At 38.1% G+C, this 18583-nt stretch overlaps 1 protein-coding gene across 2 annotated transcripts; it reads right to left on the bottom strand.

Moving 5' to 3' along the window:
• Nucleotides 1-7604: 7604 nt before the first annotated feature.
• LOC145133685 (putative glutathione S-transferase) lies at nt 7605-10169 on the bottom strand. Of its 2 annotated transcripts, XM_079068625.1 has the most exons (4): nt 9717-10169; nt 9264-9369; nt 9024-9203; nt 7605-7984 (listed from the first exon to the last, which is right to left on the bottom strand). In XM_079068625.1, the coding sequence occupies exons 1-4, from the start codon at nt 10026-10028 to the stop codon at nt 7836-7838; spliced, it is 747 nt and encodes a 248-aa protein (XP_078924751.1). In that variant the 5' UTR covers nt 10029-10169; the 3' UTR covers nt 7605-7835. The 2 variants fall into 2 exon arrangements, with proteins under 2 accessions (XP_078924751.1, XP_078924749.1); XM_079068623.1 differs by having other exon boundaries at nt 9024-9369; nt 9717-10168.
• Nucleotides 10170-18583: the final 8414 nt, after the last annotated feature.

Genomic DNA, 18583 nt, shown 5'->3' with positions numbered 1-18583 from the left:
TTCCTGAATTAACAGTAGATCGGCGTGAGGGAGAGTGTTTGGTGAATAATGCCCCAAGAAATTGTGAATTTGTCGGAGATTTGGCGTCGGAATCGGGATTTGTTTGGTTTCCGGTGAGCACGAGAATAGCGGTGGCAGGGGGTTTTTACCGGTGAAGATTGGTAGGGGTGTGGTCGGAATCGAGTGGGGAATAAGGTGGTGGTGGAGCACCGGCGGAAGAAGCGAGCTGGAAGGCGGCAGGCGCGGGCGCGCTTTTCCGGCGAGGAATGGGTGCGAAATCGGGGTGCCAGCTGGAGCGTGACGCTGCTGGAGGGAAGCGCTAGCCGGTGGTGGACTGTGGAAACGGCGGCAGCGACGTTCGGAGGTGGCAGGAGCACTGCGTCGTCGACCGGCGTTTGAAGACGGGAGGCACAAGGGGGGGTGTTCGTTGACGGGAGGCACAAGGGGGATAGGGTAGTCCGCCGGGTTAAGGGGGTATAAGGGTGGGTTAAGGAGGAACGGGTCGGGTCCGGGTGTGGGGCGGGCATGGAGCGGCCTACCGGGTGGGAGTTATAAGGGGGGGGGGGGGTCGCGCAAAGGAAATAGGAGGTTTCTTCTTAGCCGCGTGAGAATCTGCGAGGGTGGAGTTAGGCCGCACAAACTAATCAGATGCAATTCTAAGTTGTGGAGGTTGGAACTCGGAACTTGCGCGGCTGGGGGCCGGTCGCGCAACGTCTGCGCGGGTACCCGTGCAAATTTCGAATTTTTTTTTTTTCATTTTTTCAAACTTCACCAAGATCATTGCTAGACTTCCAAATGCTTATTTTTAGACCAACTTCAAGCTTAGAAACACCCAAAACTTCAAGCGGAGATTATTTATTTACAACGCATTTATTTAACGCCTTTGCCAAGACTTAGTCCCGCTTCCGTCAACCTTCGTAATTCGGATTTTCCAATGTTATGTTGTCAAATTCTCCTGTGTCAAAGCCTTCATAAAATGGTTTCAAGCGATGCCCATTCACTTTGAATATTTGATTTGTTTCCAAACTCTTAATTTCAACCGCACCGTGATCAAACACTTTTATAACAATAAAAGGTCCATGCCATCGAGATCGCAACTTTCCCGGGAATAGCTTTAAGCGTGAATGATAAAGAAGAACTTTTTGGCCCGGAATAAAATGCTTACGAGTGATGTGTTTATCATGAAACGCTTTTGTCTTATCTTTGTAGATGCTTGCATTTTCATAAGACTCGTTCCTTAACTCCTCGATTTCTTGAAGTTGCATCTTTCGATGCTTTCTGGTTTCTTCAAGATTAAAATTGCACTTTTTAACCGCCCAATATGCCCTGTGTTCCAATTCCACCGGTAAATGACAAGACTTTCCATAGACGAGGCGGAATGGAAACATACCAATTGGAGTTTTGTAAGCGGTCCGATACGCCCACAACGCATCTTCTAACCTCAAGCTCCAATCTTTTCGTGTGGTGTTGACCGTCTTTTCAAGAATTTGCTTGACTTCTCTATTTGACACTTTGGCTTGGCCGTTCGTTTGTGGATGATAAGCGGTTGATATCCTGTGTGTGACACCATATCTTTTCATCATGGCTTCCATCATTTTGTTGCAAAAATGAGTGCCCCTATCACTCACCAAAGCTCCCGGTACACCATATCTTGCAAAAATGTTTGACTTCAAGAAGTCAATCACAGTTTTGGAATCATCATGCCTTGTAGCCTTTGCTTCAACCCACTTTGATACGTAATCAACCGCCAAGAGTATATAAGTGTATCCGAAAGAGACGGGGAAAGGGACCATGAAATCGATTCCCCATACATCAAAGATTTCGCAAATGAGGATAGGGCTTTGAATCATTTCATGCCTCGTGGATACGGTTCCCGTTCTTTGACATCTATCACAACTTTTGCAAAATAGATAGGTATCTCTTGACATTGTTGGCCAATAGAGTCCACATTCTAAGACCTTTAGCATGGTTTTGTTTTGACCAAAATGTCCTCCGCATGCATACCCATGACAAAACTTCAAGATTGATTCGACCTCATTTTGATGAACACACCGCCGTATTAGTTGATCCGGACAATGTTTCCAAAGATAAGGGTCGTCCCATACGTAGTATTTGGAATCACTCTTCAACTTGGCTTTTTGGTACTTGGTAAATGCGTGAGGAATTTCTTTAGTAACCAAGTAGTTCACAATATCCGCGTACCATGGGATGGTGTTTGAAATGTAGAAGAGATGCTCATCCGGGAATTCATCAAGGATAGAAGATGAGGAGTCACCAATATTCAACCGACTTAAGTGGTCCGCAACTAGATTTTTGGCACCACTTTTGTCCTTTATCTCAAGATCGAATTCTTGTAAAAGAAGAATCCACCGAATCAACCGTGGTTTGGCATCTTTCTTGGTCATGAGATACTTCAATGCGGCATGGTCGGAGTATACAATCACTTTTGTCCCGAGAAGGTATTGCCGGAATTTCTCCAAGGCGAATACAATGGCTAGAAGTTCCTTCTCGGTGGTTGAGTAATTGGCTTGAGCATTATCCAAGGTTTTGGAGGCATAGTAGATGACATGTGATGCTTTGCCCTCCTTTTGACCTAAGACCGCTCCAATTGCAAAGTTGCTTGCATCACACATTATTTCAAAAGGAATTTCCCAATTTGGAGGTTGGATTATTGGAGGGGAAGTGAGCAAGTCCTTGAGTTTGTCAAAGGCTTCTTGACATGCAACATTGAAGTCAAAATCAACATCTTTTTGGAGAAGGAGGCACATCGGACGCGTAATCTTCGAGAAATCTTTGATAAATCTTCTATAGAATCCCGCATGGCCCAAGAAAGATCTTACTTCTCTTACACATGTTGGGTAAGGAAGGGTTTGGATGACATCAATTTTGGCTTTATCAACTTCAATTCCCTTTTTGGAGACGATGTGTCCCAAGATGATGCCTTGATTGACCATAAAGTGACACTTCTCAAAGTTTAACACCAACTTTTTCTCAATGCATCTTTTCAAAATCTTCTCAAGATTATCCAAGCATTCATCAAATGAATTGCCATACACTGTGAAGTCGTCCATGAACACTTCAATTATATTTTCTACATACTCTGAAAAGATGCTCACCATGCATCTTTGGAATGTGGCGGGGGCATTGCATAATCCAAAGGGCATCCGCTTGTAGGCAAACGCGCCAAAAGGGCATGTGAAGGTCGTCTTGTCTTGATCTTCGGGGGCAACGGGTATTTGATGAAAACCCGAGTATCCATCGAGACAACAATAATGTGACTTGCCCGCCAATCTCTCGATCATTTGGTCGATGAAAGGAAGAGGAAAGTGATCTTTTCGTGTGCTTGAATTCAACTTTCGATAATCAATGCATACCCTCCATCCATTTTGAACTCGAGTTGGTACCATTATTCCTTTGTTATTCTCAACAACCGTGATTCCCGTTTTCTTGGGAACCACTTGAACCGGACTAACCCACTTGGAGTCGGAAATCGGGTAAATCATATCCGCATCAAGGAGTTTTATTATCTCCTTCTTGACAACTTCCATCATGGGAGGATTTAATCGTCTTTGAGCTTCCCTCCTAGGCTTACAATCATCTTCCATGAGTATCTTGTGAGTGCATACATTAGGGCTTATCCCCTTAATGTCCGCTATTGTCCACCCCATGGCCTCTTTATGATCTTTCAAGACTGCAATCAATTGGTTTTCTTCTAAGTCTTTCAATTGAGAAGAAATGATCACTGGTAGAGTTTCATCTTGACCTAGATAAGCATATTTCAAATGGCTAGGCAAGACTTTCAATTCAAGTGTGGGTGGGTGGATTATGGAAGGTGGCATCTTGTTTGGAGAATGAGATAAGGCAACTTGAGAAACATCCTTTTTTGTTGAGTTGTTAAGTTCTAAAGTCTTCACAATTTCTTCAACTTCGGAGTCCAATGTATACATATCCAATGTTTTCTTCAAACTTTCAACATCAAAACTCATGTTGAGCACCATCTTCAAAAAATCCCCATGTGATAACTCGAATAATTCTTGGGTGATTGGTTCAATCACATCAACCCGATATAATGGAGAAATGTTGCTAGGGTATCGCATGGCTTCAAAGATGTTGAAGTGAATGATCTCTCCATCAAATTCCATTGTGATCTTCCTATTATGGACATCAATAATTGTGTGAGCGGTATTCATGAAAGGTCTTCCATGAAGTATCATAGATGACTTGGAAGGGGTCTTCTCTTCAAGGTCAATGACATAGAAGTCCGCGGGAAATACTAGTTGATTGACTTGAACTAGTACATCCTCCAACACACCTCTTGGAAATACACTTGACTTGTCCGCTAATTGAATGATGACTCCGGTTTCTTCCAAAGGTCCAACATTGAGAGATTGAAAAACCGAGTATGGCATTACATTGATTAAGGCTCCAAGATCTAACATGGCACTTTCAACATGCAAGTCACCAATGGTACAAGGAATAGCAAACATGCCCGGATCCTTGCATTTTGGTGGAAGCTTCTTTTGGATAACCGCGGACACATTGGCATTGACTTGAATCTTTTCATTCGCCTTAAACTTCCTCTTATTAGTGCACAAATCCTTAAGAAATTTGGCATAGCGCGGAATTTGCTTTATGGCATCCAATAGTGAAATGTTGATTTGAACTTTGCGGAAAGTCTCAAGAATTTCTTTCTCTTCCTCTTGTTTCTTTGAGGAAGCCAACCGGGAGGGGAAAGGTGGTGGTATGACCAATGGCTTGATGTTCTTGTTGGAAGAGTCGGGTTGATCAATGTTTGGAACAACCGGTTCCTTTGGAGGAACTACAACCTTCGGAGGATCAACAATAATAACCTCATCTTCTTCTTCTCTTGAAACTCTTTTGGGGTTGCTTTCTCCAAGGGTTTTCCCACTTCTTAAAGTTATTGTACTCACATTGGGATTCTTCTCGGTTTGAGATGGAAGTTTACCCCTTTGTTCCATCTTGTTGAGAACGGTGGCCAAATCTCCAATTTGTGCTTGAATGTTTGAGAAAGTGTTCTTGGTCTCTTGTTGAAATTGGGTTTGGCTTTGAGTAAGAGAAGTGACGAGTTCTTGAAGGCTCATTTGATGGTTACCACTTGATTGGCCGTGTTGTGGAGGTTGTTGGTAATTTGGAGGGTTATAAGAAGTTTGTGGATATGGAGGTTTTTGGGAAGGATATGGCGGATGTTGGGGTCTCATCAAAATGTTTGGTGGATTTTTCTTTGGTGGGTATGGATTGTTTGGGTTATTCCTCCAATTTGGGTTGAAATTATTTTGAAATCCCGTGGGTCTTGGTTGACCTTGATATCCTCCCATTCCATTCACATCTTCTGGTTCACTTCCAAGAGTGGGACACTTATCCGTATAATGCCCCGTCATGGCACAAATACCGCATACCATCAATTGTTGACCACTTCCCACCACCATTTGACTTAGCACATTAGTCAAATCCAAGAGCTTTGATTCCAAGTGTTGAGTGTTGCTAACTTCACCAACCACTTGTGGAAAATTTCTCTTCATTTCATTTCGAGTCCCAAAGTTCCTTTGATTTTGAGAAATGGTTCCAAAAAGTGATCTTATCTCTTGAGGTGTCTTGTTGAAGATGTCACTACCACTTGAAATCATCAATCATCCTTCGATCTTTTTCATTCATGCCCTCATAAAATTGTTGAAGAAGTAGTTGTTCGGGAATGTTGTGTTGAGGACAACTTGTACACAAGTTGTTGAATCGCTCCCAAAAATCATGAAAAGCCTCATTCTCTCCTTGACGAATCCCCAAAATGTCACTTCTTTGACTTGATATCCGGGAGGTGGGATAGAACTTGCTATTGAAGGCCTTGAGTAACTCTTCCCGTGTGTGGATAGATCCCGGTGGTAAGTTGAATAACCACTCTCTAGCTTTATCTTCCAAGGTGAGCGGGAAGGCGGTTAGCTTGAAATCATCCAATGTCACGTTTTCGGGCAACATGCTAACACATATCATATGAAAGGACTTCAAATGCCTTTGAGGATCTTCTCTATCCAAACCATGGAACTTGGTGAGTTGATGTATGAAACTTGACTTCAATTCAATCCCGCAGCGGTTTGCGGGATAAACAATACCAAGAGGTGTGTGAGTAACATCCGTCTCCATCATTTGTCGAAGTGTCAACTCTTGAGGGGGGTTGGGTGGATTGGGGTTATTGGGATATTGTTGCAAGTAATTGGGTGGTTGTTGGTAAGGTGGGTATGGGTATTGTTGGGGATTGTAGATTGGTGGTGGATAAGGTTGGTAGTTAGGATATTGGTTGTAGGGGGTTGTTGTTGGGGGGTACATTGGGTTTTGGTACATTGGAGGGTGTTGGTAATTGGGTTGATTTGGGTAATGTACTTGTTGTTGAACTTGAAAAGCATTGTTTGGAGGTTGGTTGTTTTGGTGGAATTATTGGTTTTGTGGTTGTTGATAATTGGGTTGGTTTTGAGGAGGGGCTTGATTCCAAGGTGGCATATCAATGAGAAGTTCTTGTTGTTGTCTTGGTTGTTGGGGTGGTGTATTGGCATCTTGATTGTTTGGGTTTGGGTTGGGATTGTGAGGTGGAGTGTGATTCATGGCTATGTAGTTTTCAAACGGAATGTCTTCAAAGGAATGACCAACAATTGGAGAACTCAGCTCGGTGTCGATATCACTTGAAGTGTGAACTTGATCTTCTATGTCGATTAATGGAGAAGAGGAAGAAGCTTGAACTAGTTGTTGTTGCTTTGCTTGTTTGGCTAACTTTTTCAACCTTTTTGCTTCTTTTTCAATTTCCGGATTGTAGAGTAGTTCACCGGTTCTTGTAGACCTAGGCATAAACAATCAAATAATAATAACCAATTTCCCCGGCAACGGCGCCAAAACTTGATGGGTTGTCAAGTCCACCAAGCAAATTACACCCTTTGTTTGCAAATAAAACGTAATATAATGGTAAAAAGGGGTATCGATCCTCGGGGAAATGGTTGTATTCAATCACCAATGCAATCTAAAAGAACTATTGTAAATAAACTAACTAACTACAATTAAACTAAAGGGGGGGGGGTGTTATGATTGCTTGAAAACTAAAAGACTTGAATAACTAAAAACTTGCAATTAAGCAAGATAGTGAGATGCTCAAATGTTGGGAACAATTGGTTAACCAAGGCAATTCAACACAATGAACATTTGTGTGTTTATCATTAGGATTCAACATGAAGTTTATCATTCATCCCAAATTGGTTATAGCAATCATGAAGCATGATATGCCAAGATTCCTCTTAGGTAGTATGGAGGTTGGGGAAGCCCACAACACACCTTCTTAATCAAGATCAAGGGTTTAATTGAAGCAATTGAACCCAAGAAGTTAATTAGCCTTAAGAAAGAAGGAATCCCCAATTCCTAGAGGATGTCAATGCTTACACATCCATAAAGGAGCTATGATTCATAAACTAGAGATGATTTTTACCATCATAAATCCCTTGTTCTAAGTTAATTCAATGATTCAATGCAAAACCAAAGAAATAAACTAACAATAGCTCATTCAAGTGCCAAGCTCATGATCAAAGCATTAAACAAGCATAAGAAATATGATCTAGAACCATAAACATAAGATAATTGATAATCTAGCATGAATCCTTCAAAAACCCACAAACATTCAAAGGTTTTAACCAAAGTTAGCCAATATAAAGAGTTTAGCCACTCATGGCAATAGAACAACATTCACAAAAGTCTAATTGCATAAAGAAACTACCAAAAATCTTGGAAAGATGAAGAGAAATGAGTCTTGAGCTTCAAAAATCGCCTCCTACAGGTCTCCAATGGTGTCAAATCGAAGTTATGGCTGCTAGGTCTGATTCCCCAAGGTAATGGCAAGTCAAATGACCAAAATGCCCAAACTGGGCAGTTGCGCGGGTACCCGCGCGACGAAAATTCCACCAGCGCAAATGTTGCTGTAATGCTATTGGTCCTTCATCTTCAAAAGCATACAAACATGTATCCTTAAAGTTAAACACCAAAGAGAGGGAGCATACATCTTCAATTTGGCCCAAGTAGAAACAATATTGCTTGAATTCCCATGTATTGTTGAAATGTATTGTGTGTTCTTAATATTTTTGATAATTATGTAGTCAATTGAAGTGAATTATTTCACTTCGGAAATTACACAACTAACAGAGTTGAAACTTGAAAGTCATCACTCCAAGTTAAAAACTAAAGTTGAATACATCGTAAGTATATTTATGGACATTTTGTCTATGTTCATATATAACTATTAAAGCAAGCTTCCAACAAAGCAAGACTATCCGGATGGTCCAAAGTCTTATTTGATTGATGGACGATTTATAAGAGCATCCAAAAGCTATGGTCGAAAGTCTTATTTAATTAACAAGAACTTGTTAATTAACAAAAAGTTTCTTGAAAATTGAAAAAGCTATTGGATGACTTTTTCGAAACCATAGCTTTTTCATTGAACTTGTTAATTAACAAGCTCTTGTGATGAGCTTTTTTAATTATTGTACGGGTCTTATTTATTTTCAACCAATTGTAACTAAACAAAATATATATATATAAACAAATCATAAAACCCATATCGAAAAAGTTTACCTATTGTGGAGAAATATAGAGATTTTTATTTTTAAGGTTTTTTCATGAAAAAACTCTGTCTAAAAAGTCTTGTGTTTAACACACTATCACTCCCTAGCATCATGTTATGCTTACACGTCATACACACCATCACTCCCTCTAGTCTTAGGTTTATCAGATTTTGTTAGATTTTGATGTTGCTGATTTTACTTCAATGACTTTGAGTTATATCTTTTTGGGGTTTGAAGATCGATGAGTTTGATTTATTTCAATGTTTTTGTAATTTTTTGTTAGAAGGTTAAAACGGTAGGTTTTTCTATTTAGCAGTTACGTTCAGCAACTTTACCCAAAAACTTTGAATCATTCAGAGGTATCTCTGAATGATAAAATTTCTACCAAACAACCCTTAAATATATAACATTACTTCTTACCAAACTGTTCCTTAAAAAATGCAAGCAGGTATTCTTTTGGAGGGTATACTCTTGGAGGTAAGACCTCCTTCACAAATTGACAGTTGATGAAATTGTCTGCCCATTCGGTTATTTTTGGAAATTTGTCTTTCGTGACAAACTTTATTTCGGTTGCTTCTTCCAGCATTCCAAGCCAATATGCTATAAAACCAGCAGCAATGTCAACCAAGTTAATGTTGTCACCTCCAAAAAACTTTGTACCTTTGACTTTCAGTTCATTTTCTAGTATTTGAAGTTGCTCACAAGCTTCTGACACAACTTGCTCATCTCCATTGTTGCCAAAAACCTTGAATAGTGCAAGAATGCACTGAACAAACCAAAAATACAAGTAGTATCAATAAACAGATGTGCTCGTATGTTTTTTATTGAGAAAAATGTGTAATATGTATACTGTTCATCATCAATCATCATCGTTATGATTAACATTGTGGACCAAAATATTGGATATATGTAACCAGAGTACATGCTTTGGCACTCCAAAAGAAGATGATTGTAGCTTCAAAAGTGCCCTTATACTTGAAAATTGGTTACGATTTCTCAATCTGTCCTTTAACAAATGCTCATATGAAATCAAATCATGTCCACTAACAATGACATAATCACACAAAAAAACAGTAACAATTAATGAAGATTAGAATAGAATTATATTATTACCTTATCATCAATGAATTTCGCCCAAAATCGAGCAACAGCCTTCTGATAAGGATCCTGAGGCAAAATCGGAACCCCTTTCCAGGCATCGTCAATGTACTCAACGATCACCAGAGACTCCGAGATCGCGTTTCCGTTATGAACCAGCACCGGTACTTTCTTATGAATAGGATTGTACTTCAAAAGGTCGGCACTCTTGTTGTGAAGATCTTCTTCCAATTTTTCGTATTGTATTTCCTTCATATTCAAAGCGATTTGGACTCTGCAAACGAATGGACTTCCTCCAGCAGCAAACAACTTCACTTCATCCGCCATTTCCGAGGATCAGAAACACCTAATTCCTGGTTTAGTTTTGAGGGGTTGGGATTCTAAAGATGTGTAGGTGAAGTCACAGTGGAGGTGCAGGGGTCGTCGGTTACTCGGTGTTTATGGGTCGCCGATGATGTAGATTTTACTTTATTTTTGAAAATTTAATAATTACGATTTAAAAAATAAAATTAAATATATACATTTATAGATTTGTATTGACTTATTGCTTATTTATTATATTATTTTTAACGCAACCCTTTGACTTTAAACAAAATGCATCTATTTTCTATTTTTTTTTTAATTAAATGTAGCTTTAAAATATAATCCTATGCAAAAATAATTTTTAAATAATTAAAAATTTTGAAATTATGATAAATATTAAACTTAAATTTAAATCTCAAATCTATTATTTATTATCTATTATTATTATATATTATAAAAAATATTAAATTAATAGGCATGTAGGTATCTATGTACATACATACATTAGATGATCGTAACTTTCATTTTGTGAGCATATACAAAACCGGCAAGCAACATATAGACATGTATAAGTGGACATATATTATGAAAAAACACTAAGTGGACATATATTATGAAAAAAAAACTTTCATTTTTTGCTTTTTTACGATTCTCGGTTTTTTAATAAATTCATTTTAATAAATTACATTTCTATTTACTTGTTTTGTGAAGCAATTTCGTTGAACGTGCTTATTTTTTTACGGACGTGTTTAATTTGTTGAAAAGATGAAATATTTAATAGCATTTATATTAATAATTTACTATTTTAAGTTAAAAGTAATTTTATCGCATACATGTCATACCCTAAATCCACATATATATCTACTCACAATGTTCAATCTCATCCGCAAAAACTTGACATTTTATGTGCTCAAAACAACACCAATTCCTTAATACTTATGTTCATCAACATTAAATAACTCATTCACAGTTAATTACATTATAGACTCATGTGATTTACTACTAGAAAAGGTCATTTCACCTACCAAACACCTACAGTTCAAAACCCCATATCAAACGGACACGATGATAGGATTTTTTAAGAATCAAGGGTTTACAAAAACCCAAATTTCTCGTTTGGTGCAATTGTGCAAACGTAGCTTATGCTTGAAATAGTTTCCTCTAAATATATAGTACATCTATGAAGACTTTGTATTGCTCTAAAAATTAACTAATTTATCCATACATATATCAAAAATATTCTATAAAACTCTTTATGTAATTATTTCTTTTTTTAACTCACATTATATTTTAATTTAGAAAAAACATATGTGAAGGTTTGTATCGATCGGATACACTTCAAGTATAAAGAACGAAAGTAAATTAATCTACGAAAAACTAAGTGTAACGACCCAAATTTTCAAATAAAATTTTCATTTTTAATTAACCAAACATTCCCATAAAATATGAAGTAACATTGACCATTGTTTTCAAATTCATAACATTAACATTTTATTCAAAACATCAGAGTGTCCCATCAAATCAAATGTCGGAGAGTGCATGTCGCGCCATCAAGCATTGCCCTTGCCCTTAGGCTCAGAAGTACCTGAAACAAATCAACAAACTGTAAGCTACCGCTTAGTGAGTTCCCCAGAGCATACCCCACACAATTCACATAATCACAAAATCCATATTAGCTATAAACGCTACATAAACCATACAATCCATGCTTACAAACATATAAGGATGTCATGGAAACCCTCTAAGGTCTTACATTGGGTGCCACTGGAACCCTCCACGTGGTTTTAACCCACTGCCATGAGAACCCCCACATGGTCTTTCTGCCATGGGAACCCCCACATGGTCTTTACTATCAAGAATATCATACAAGCTAAACATGCGAATATACTAGGATGCCATGGAAACCCTCCAAGGTCTTACACTAATTCCATGAGAACCCCCACATGGTCTCAATCTACTGCCACGGGAACCCCCGGTGTCTTCCATGCAAGAGTCATACTAACATAATGCATAATCAATCAACAATCCACATATCGCAAAATGGGTCGGCCTTGGTGCCTTAGACCCATTGGTATGGTGAGAAGACTCACATCTCAAGAATGCTGAACTGATAAGACAAGATCAGATAAGTCCCCACGCGCAGCTCCAACTCAATTGCCTGTAATCATCATGTGATTAACTTGTCAAAATCCTGAAATACCATAACTACCCTCAAAGTCAAACTTGGTCAACCCTGGTCGAAGACCCAGTCAACAGTCAAAGTCAACAATCCATGTTGACCCCAACTCGTCGAGTGCATCTAGCAACTCGTCGAGTTCCTTCAGAGTCCATAAATCCAGGACAAGCCCTAGCCAACTCGTCGAGTTGTCTCATCAACTCGACGAGTTCACTCGATATCCAGTAGACGGGGAAACCCGACCCTACTCGTTGAGTTGCCAAAGTAACTCGTCGACTCCCCCCCTGTTTTCTTATTCCGATGATACGTCGATTGCAGGGACTCTAGGGCTTAGATCTGAAACCTAAAGGTGTCTAGAAGGATAAAGTTTCCAACTTTATCCCCTAGAACCACTCTGAATGCTCTAAATCCCTTAACAAAGGTTGGAAAGCCCAAAAGCTTAGCTATGTGGTTCAAGACTCTAGGGATCTGAAATCCCTCCTTTCCAGAAGAGGTTCTAATCCTCAAAGCGTTCCAAAGATGGAGGCTTTATGGACATGCATGTCCAATGCATGTCTTGAAGTCAAAATGGCCAAAGAGGGAAAATGTACCCTAAAAAATCCATGCATGGTATCCATGCTTGACCAAAAGCTACATCTAGCCCACCATGGGACCATTTTGTCCTAGAGATTCATAAAGTTGCAAACTTTATTAACCCTATGCATGCAATCAACAAGAATGATGGGAAATGAAGAGTAAACTCAAGATCTAGTCATATTCTAAGATAAAAATCGAATCTTGAATGATTACAATAGTCCACAAGATGGTCAAGCTCAAGAGTGAAGGCTTTGTTTGCTGGATCTCCTCCTCCTTCTCACTATTTTCTTTTTCTTAAGCTCCAAAAGTCACTCTAGCTCACAATATGAGAGAAATGGGGATTAGGGCTAAGTACTGACGTTTTTAGGGTTTGGAGGCTGATGAAAGGTCAGCCTCAAGGTTTTAAGGTGATTATATCGGGTGCAAACCCTAAAATTTAGGGTTTTCCTTTACAACGCCTACTCGTCGAGTTGGGCCTTCCAACTCGTCGAGTAGGTCCTAAATCCTGCGTCCCATAATGATCTCCACTCGACGAGTTGGAGCTCCCCTTCCAGTCTGAAACCCTAAAATTCTGAAAAGAAATTGATACCTGCAATGAGTGTTACACAAAGAACAGAAAATAAATAACACAGAGAGTTCTCCAAATTGTTCCTTCACCAAGAAAAGGTTTTGTTTTCACCAAGAAGATTGGTTGTCACAAAGACGATCGACACAAAGCCGAAGTCTCTACATTAGGGTTTAACCTAATGTAGATTATATACTAATCTATACATGTGAATCCCATAATTTAAGGGATTCACATGTATAGATTAATATGTAATCTACATTAGGGTAAACCCTAATGTAGAGAGTCCGACTTTGTATCTTATCTATACTAAGAACCGATCTTCATAACAAAGATACCGGATCTGCTATCTATTCTATATTTATCTATATCATTACCTAATATACAAAATGATTACATAGAAAAACTATACTATGCGTCGACGTTGATAAGCTTGATATGTTGGCGCTGGTAGTTGAGAAGACGTTGGCGCTGACAGATAGTGTAGAGTGTTTGACTCATCAGATCATAAGGTGTGACCTTACAATCTCCCCCTATCTGATGATGTCAAAACTAATCTTCTTCAGAGTCATCAGAAGATCCATTGTAAAACTTGTCAGCTTCTTTTAAGATCTCAATCTTGACCCATCTGAATTGATCAATTTTAAGTTCATCTAGTCTTCTACTAAGCTCCAGAGATATCAGCACACGATATCCTCTTTCCAGTTCAAAATGACCAATTCCTTCCAAGCGAAGATGAAACAAATGTTCAGTGGGAGCAGAAGGAAGATCATTAGTGCGTTGAAAGCACACTTGATTCTGATTGTCAAGATAAAATATCCCATGCTTTGGTTCTGGAATGAACATGTATTGGACTGCAACACCAGCTGGAAATTTATTGTTGATGTACCTATTACCATAAGGAAGAAGAAACTTGGTATTCTTGGACTGTCTGGAAGCGCATGTTCTTCCTGAAGACGATGTACTAGATGGACCAGCTGATGACATAAGGTTCAGCTTCTTGACTTTGTTGAGTAGTTGTTGAATTGCCAACTTCACTTCCTGAGCATGAATACGCTTGTGTTTATCGATAATTTCTTGAAATTGCATCCACTCACTATAGCCAAATTTCACTAGCTCACGAGCAAATACAACCTCAGTGTATTCATATTATGTTTTCTTTCTAACCAAGTGAAGCTTCAGTGACTCATTCCATAACTTGGTGCATCTCACTTTGATAATGGGATCAACTTTGTTCTTCGAGTCAGAACGTGTAACGACCCGAATTTGTTTCCGTCAACGGTGTTATCTTCCGTTAGACAAATATTTATTTTCGTAGGATTATTTTGGTTTTAAGGTTATATAATGAAAAAAATTAAATAAGAATGATGTTATTTAATATTTAAAATGATTAATTAATAATTAAATGGTATAGATTTAATTAAATTGAGTTATGAAATTTCTAGGGTAAATATAATTAATTTAAATGGTTTAAATAGAATTGAGGGGTTAGAATGTTATTAGAAGAAACTTGTAATGTCATGTAATCTAGGGTTGGGGGGTATAAGGAGATCGTGGCTGAAATTGAAGGACTTATTGGCAAAAATAGAATTATAACTCCCATACTCATGGATCGTCGGGTTTATGAGTTTAAAGGGGGGCGTGCGTTTCTTTTATCCCATCACGTACGCTTCAAACATCCTCCTTCCTTCATCCATGGGCTGCAATCGATGACCATAGAGAAGAAAAAAAACGAGCAAAGTAGAGCAACAAGGTAGTAACGATCTCAAGTGTGGGAGATTTTTGGGAAAGATTTAGGGGGGGTGAACCCTCTAATTTGTAAGCCCTAGTTTTTTCTTCCTTGTGAAATTCTACCTCCATCACTAGTGAATTGTTTGTATGGTGGGTCAATTGATTCTTCTTTGGTCTTAATGATCTAGTTTTTCTTTCACTTCGATCTTGCAAGTTCTTATGAATAGTTTCTGTGTAAAAGACATGTTTAGAACTCTCTTTAAGAGTCTCTAAATAGCCCTAAACGCGTCTATATGTTGCTTAATATTAGAGAAAATCCAAGCCCTAGTGATGTCTTCTACTTATAGCATCACTTTGAATTTCTCTTTAAAAGTTGCATATTTTGGATGATGGCTTGATGTTGAAATTGCCATTTCGACTCAATGCATTGTGACTACTATTTGAATACCATTTCTCAGTTATATGGGGTCTTTGAGTGGTGACTTAATGGGAAAAGATGCCAAATTAACCCAATAAGTCAAAGCTGGGAATTTAGGACAAATTACCAATCTATCCCTGTTTTAAAAAAAATACAGAAAAATCACCAGGAGTCGGATTAATGATCCGTAAATTCTTAAAGTTTTCATTTCGAGTCTAGTTTGTCCATGAATTTTTCCAGGACCTGTTTTTGCCTCCAACTTAAGTGAAAATCGTCTTTTTCACCAGCTGGTCAGAATTTAGCTGCATTGATAGGCAGTTTTGTAAAAATCATATAAAATTATAGAAAAATCGTTTGGACCTTTAAAAGTACTTTTTGAAAAGCTAAGAGTCTAAAATTCTGGTCTATACAAAAATATTGTATATTTTGAAGGCCTTGGCGGTGTTAAAATGGCTTTGAACAGGTGGCTGTTTCGGGTCAAAATCTGGATCTTTGTTCTAAACGTTCGTCTATATGTTTAGGCCTTCTACTTAACTACTTTCAACATTTTTGTGTCGTCTGTTTGATATTCTCATAAATTACACAATTGATGTCTTAATACCATCATTCAATCTTTTTGTGTGTAAAATTGAGTGACTATAATCCTTCACCTAAAGTCTTAAATCATATGGTGATTTTTGGTGAATGTTGGAATTTTGCACAAAAACTTTTCCCCATCTTGCGAGAGCTATAGCTGCTAATCTGGGCAAAATTGGATGATTCTCCACTCTCATAAAGTTCTAGAAAATAGAGTCTAGTTTCCAAAAAGTCCAATTTCATCTCAATTAGAGTTGTAGATTCGGTTTTATGCTTAAATCACGGAATGGGGGTCGGGCTGGGAAATTATAAAAAATAATATAAAAGTTAGAATAAAGTAGTATTTTTGAAACATATACTTTATTTGTTAATTGATTGTTATGTGTGGTGTTTATGTGGGGCCTTGATAATTTCAAGTAAGTTCAAGACTTGGAATAGAAGGAGGATTTCTTCAAGGCTAAAGGTCAGTTCATAGTTTTAACTCACTAAGGTTGCATGATTGAAACGTGCAATCCGTAGATGGTGATTTGATTCACTTTAGGATGACCATGTCATTACTTGTGCTTGATGACGATATGATATTTGTGATGCTAATATATACTTTGTGCTAATGCCATGTTATGACCTAATTGTTATGTTGCTTACACTTTGATGAACTTGATGTATATATCATGATAGCTTAAGTTGCTTGAAATATGATGTATGGTTGTGTTTTGATGTGTTGGTTATAAATACATTGCATGTTTAATACACATTTATATGGTATGCATTACATGCTTTACTTAATGTATAAATGACATTGCGGGGGTGTAATGGTGACATGGGTAGAACCTTGGAAATCTAATAGGTTGAAAGAGCTTAAGCCTTATCGGTTGTTAGTTGCACAAACTTTCTAGATGGTCGTGTGTCACGTGATTCGTGTTCACCTCGGTGTATAGGAACTGGAGTGGTGTTGGCTTTATGGTGTGGCCGGATCAAACATCATGTGGGAATCGGGATGTGTATCGGTAGAATTGACACCATTTGTACCGATCCTAAACGACACCGTGGGGTACTTGTACTTTGCAAAGTTGGAGTAGCGAAAGTGGAGTCACAGGTTGGTGTTTCGGGTGGAAGTCATGAGCCACTTAGAGCAATCGGCTGGTCGTGCACACAAGTAGTGAACAGGGTGTTTCTCTTGGGTTACGTAGCACTAAAGGACACTTTTCTATCAATCGGTTGGATTTATATAATAAAAGGTTGAATATATAACAAAGATTGGTTGTATATTAAAAGGTTAAGTATGTAACAAAAGGTTGGTTATTAATAAGAGGTTGAACAAGTAAAAGTTATCTATATATGAAATGTGATTGTTTACATGCTATTCGGTTGTTTATATGGTATTTGGCTGATGATATATGTTTTGTGGTAGAATTGTGGTTGAACATTTGTGCATGTATGCGGTGGAATATATGAATGGTTAACTATATTATGTGGTTGTTTGCTATCTTTTACTCGTCTATCATTTTTATGCTTCATCGTAAAATGATTGATTGACCCATTTGGGGTTTGTATGTTTTATGTGCAACTTTATGAACTCACTCAGCAGGGGCTGACACTTGTATCTTTTCTCTTTTGTGCGTTATGATTGGTGCATGCAGTTTAAAAGATTGGCCTTGGTGAGAGGGGTTCTTATGGGTAGTAGATTTATATTAACGATACCACTCTTGGACACGTTTTTGATTATTTACTTAAAAGTACTTTTGTTTACATTTTAAATGGTTTGGAATTATGTTTGAATTTTTGAAGTAACGTTCTGGTTTTGAAAATGTTTTGAATTAAAAACTAAGTCTTCCGCTAACGTATTCTGTTAAATAAATGTTTTAAAAAGAAAAAAAATTATGGTGAAAATCACGACGTTACAGAACGTCTCCAAACTTCTTCCTGTCAATACGGTCATTCAGGTCTAAAACTCTATGTTCCTTCTCCATATTATTATTGAATATTTTAATCTTTTTGACTTGATCATTAGTGTTTTGAACATTAGCACTCTCATAAGCAGAAGCAAGAGATTGAGCAAGTTTGGCAGACAGTCGTTCTTCTTTTCTCGCTTCTTTCTTTTGTCGAACAACAACATTATATTATAACATGATTTCTCTAACTTCCTCAATAGGTAATCTCCAAGTTTCTGCTAACTCATTCAGATAAAAAATGTTTCTTTTCTTTTTAGGAGGAGATGTTGAAGGATCACGACCAGCAACAGCAAAAGAGCTTCCAGCTTCAGTGTCATGATCTCCCCCTGAGGAGGAAGCCTTCCTCTTGCGAGGATTGAGCTGATCATTGTCAGAATAAATGTCACGATTAGTTCCTTGAGGAAACTCTTGAGGAATCTCCCCTTCAAAGTAAGAATCAGGGTAGATAACATTCAAAGGAACAACAGATTGTGGCATGAAACCAAGATCAAGAAACCCTTCATATTCATCGGTCTCTAGTTGGTCACCAGTGTCAGGAATGGTCTGACATCAATTGTTGTATTAGCGTCTGGAATATCATCAGCA

This window comes from Lactuca virosa, chromosome 8 (assembly GCF_052849685.1).
Source record: "Lactuca virosa cultivar CGN04683 chromosome 8, Lactuca_virosa_CGN04683_v6, whole genome shotgun sequence".
Taxonomy (NCBI): domain Eukaryota; kingdom Viridiplantae; phylum Streptophyta; class Magnoliopsida; order Asterales; family Asteraceae; genus Lactuca; species Lactuca virosa.
This window is presented reverse-complemented; position numbering and strand designations above follow the sequence as displayed.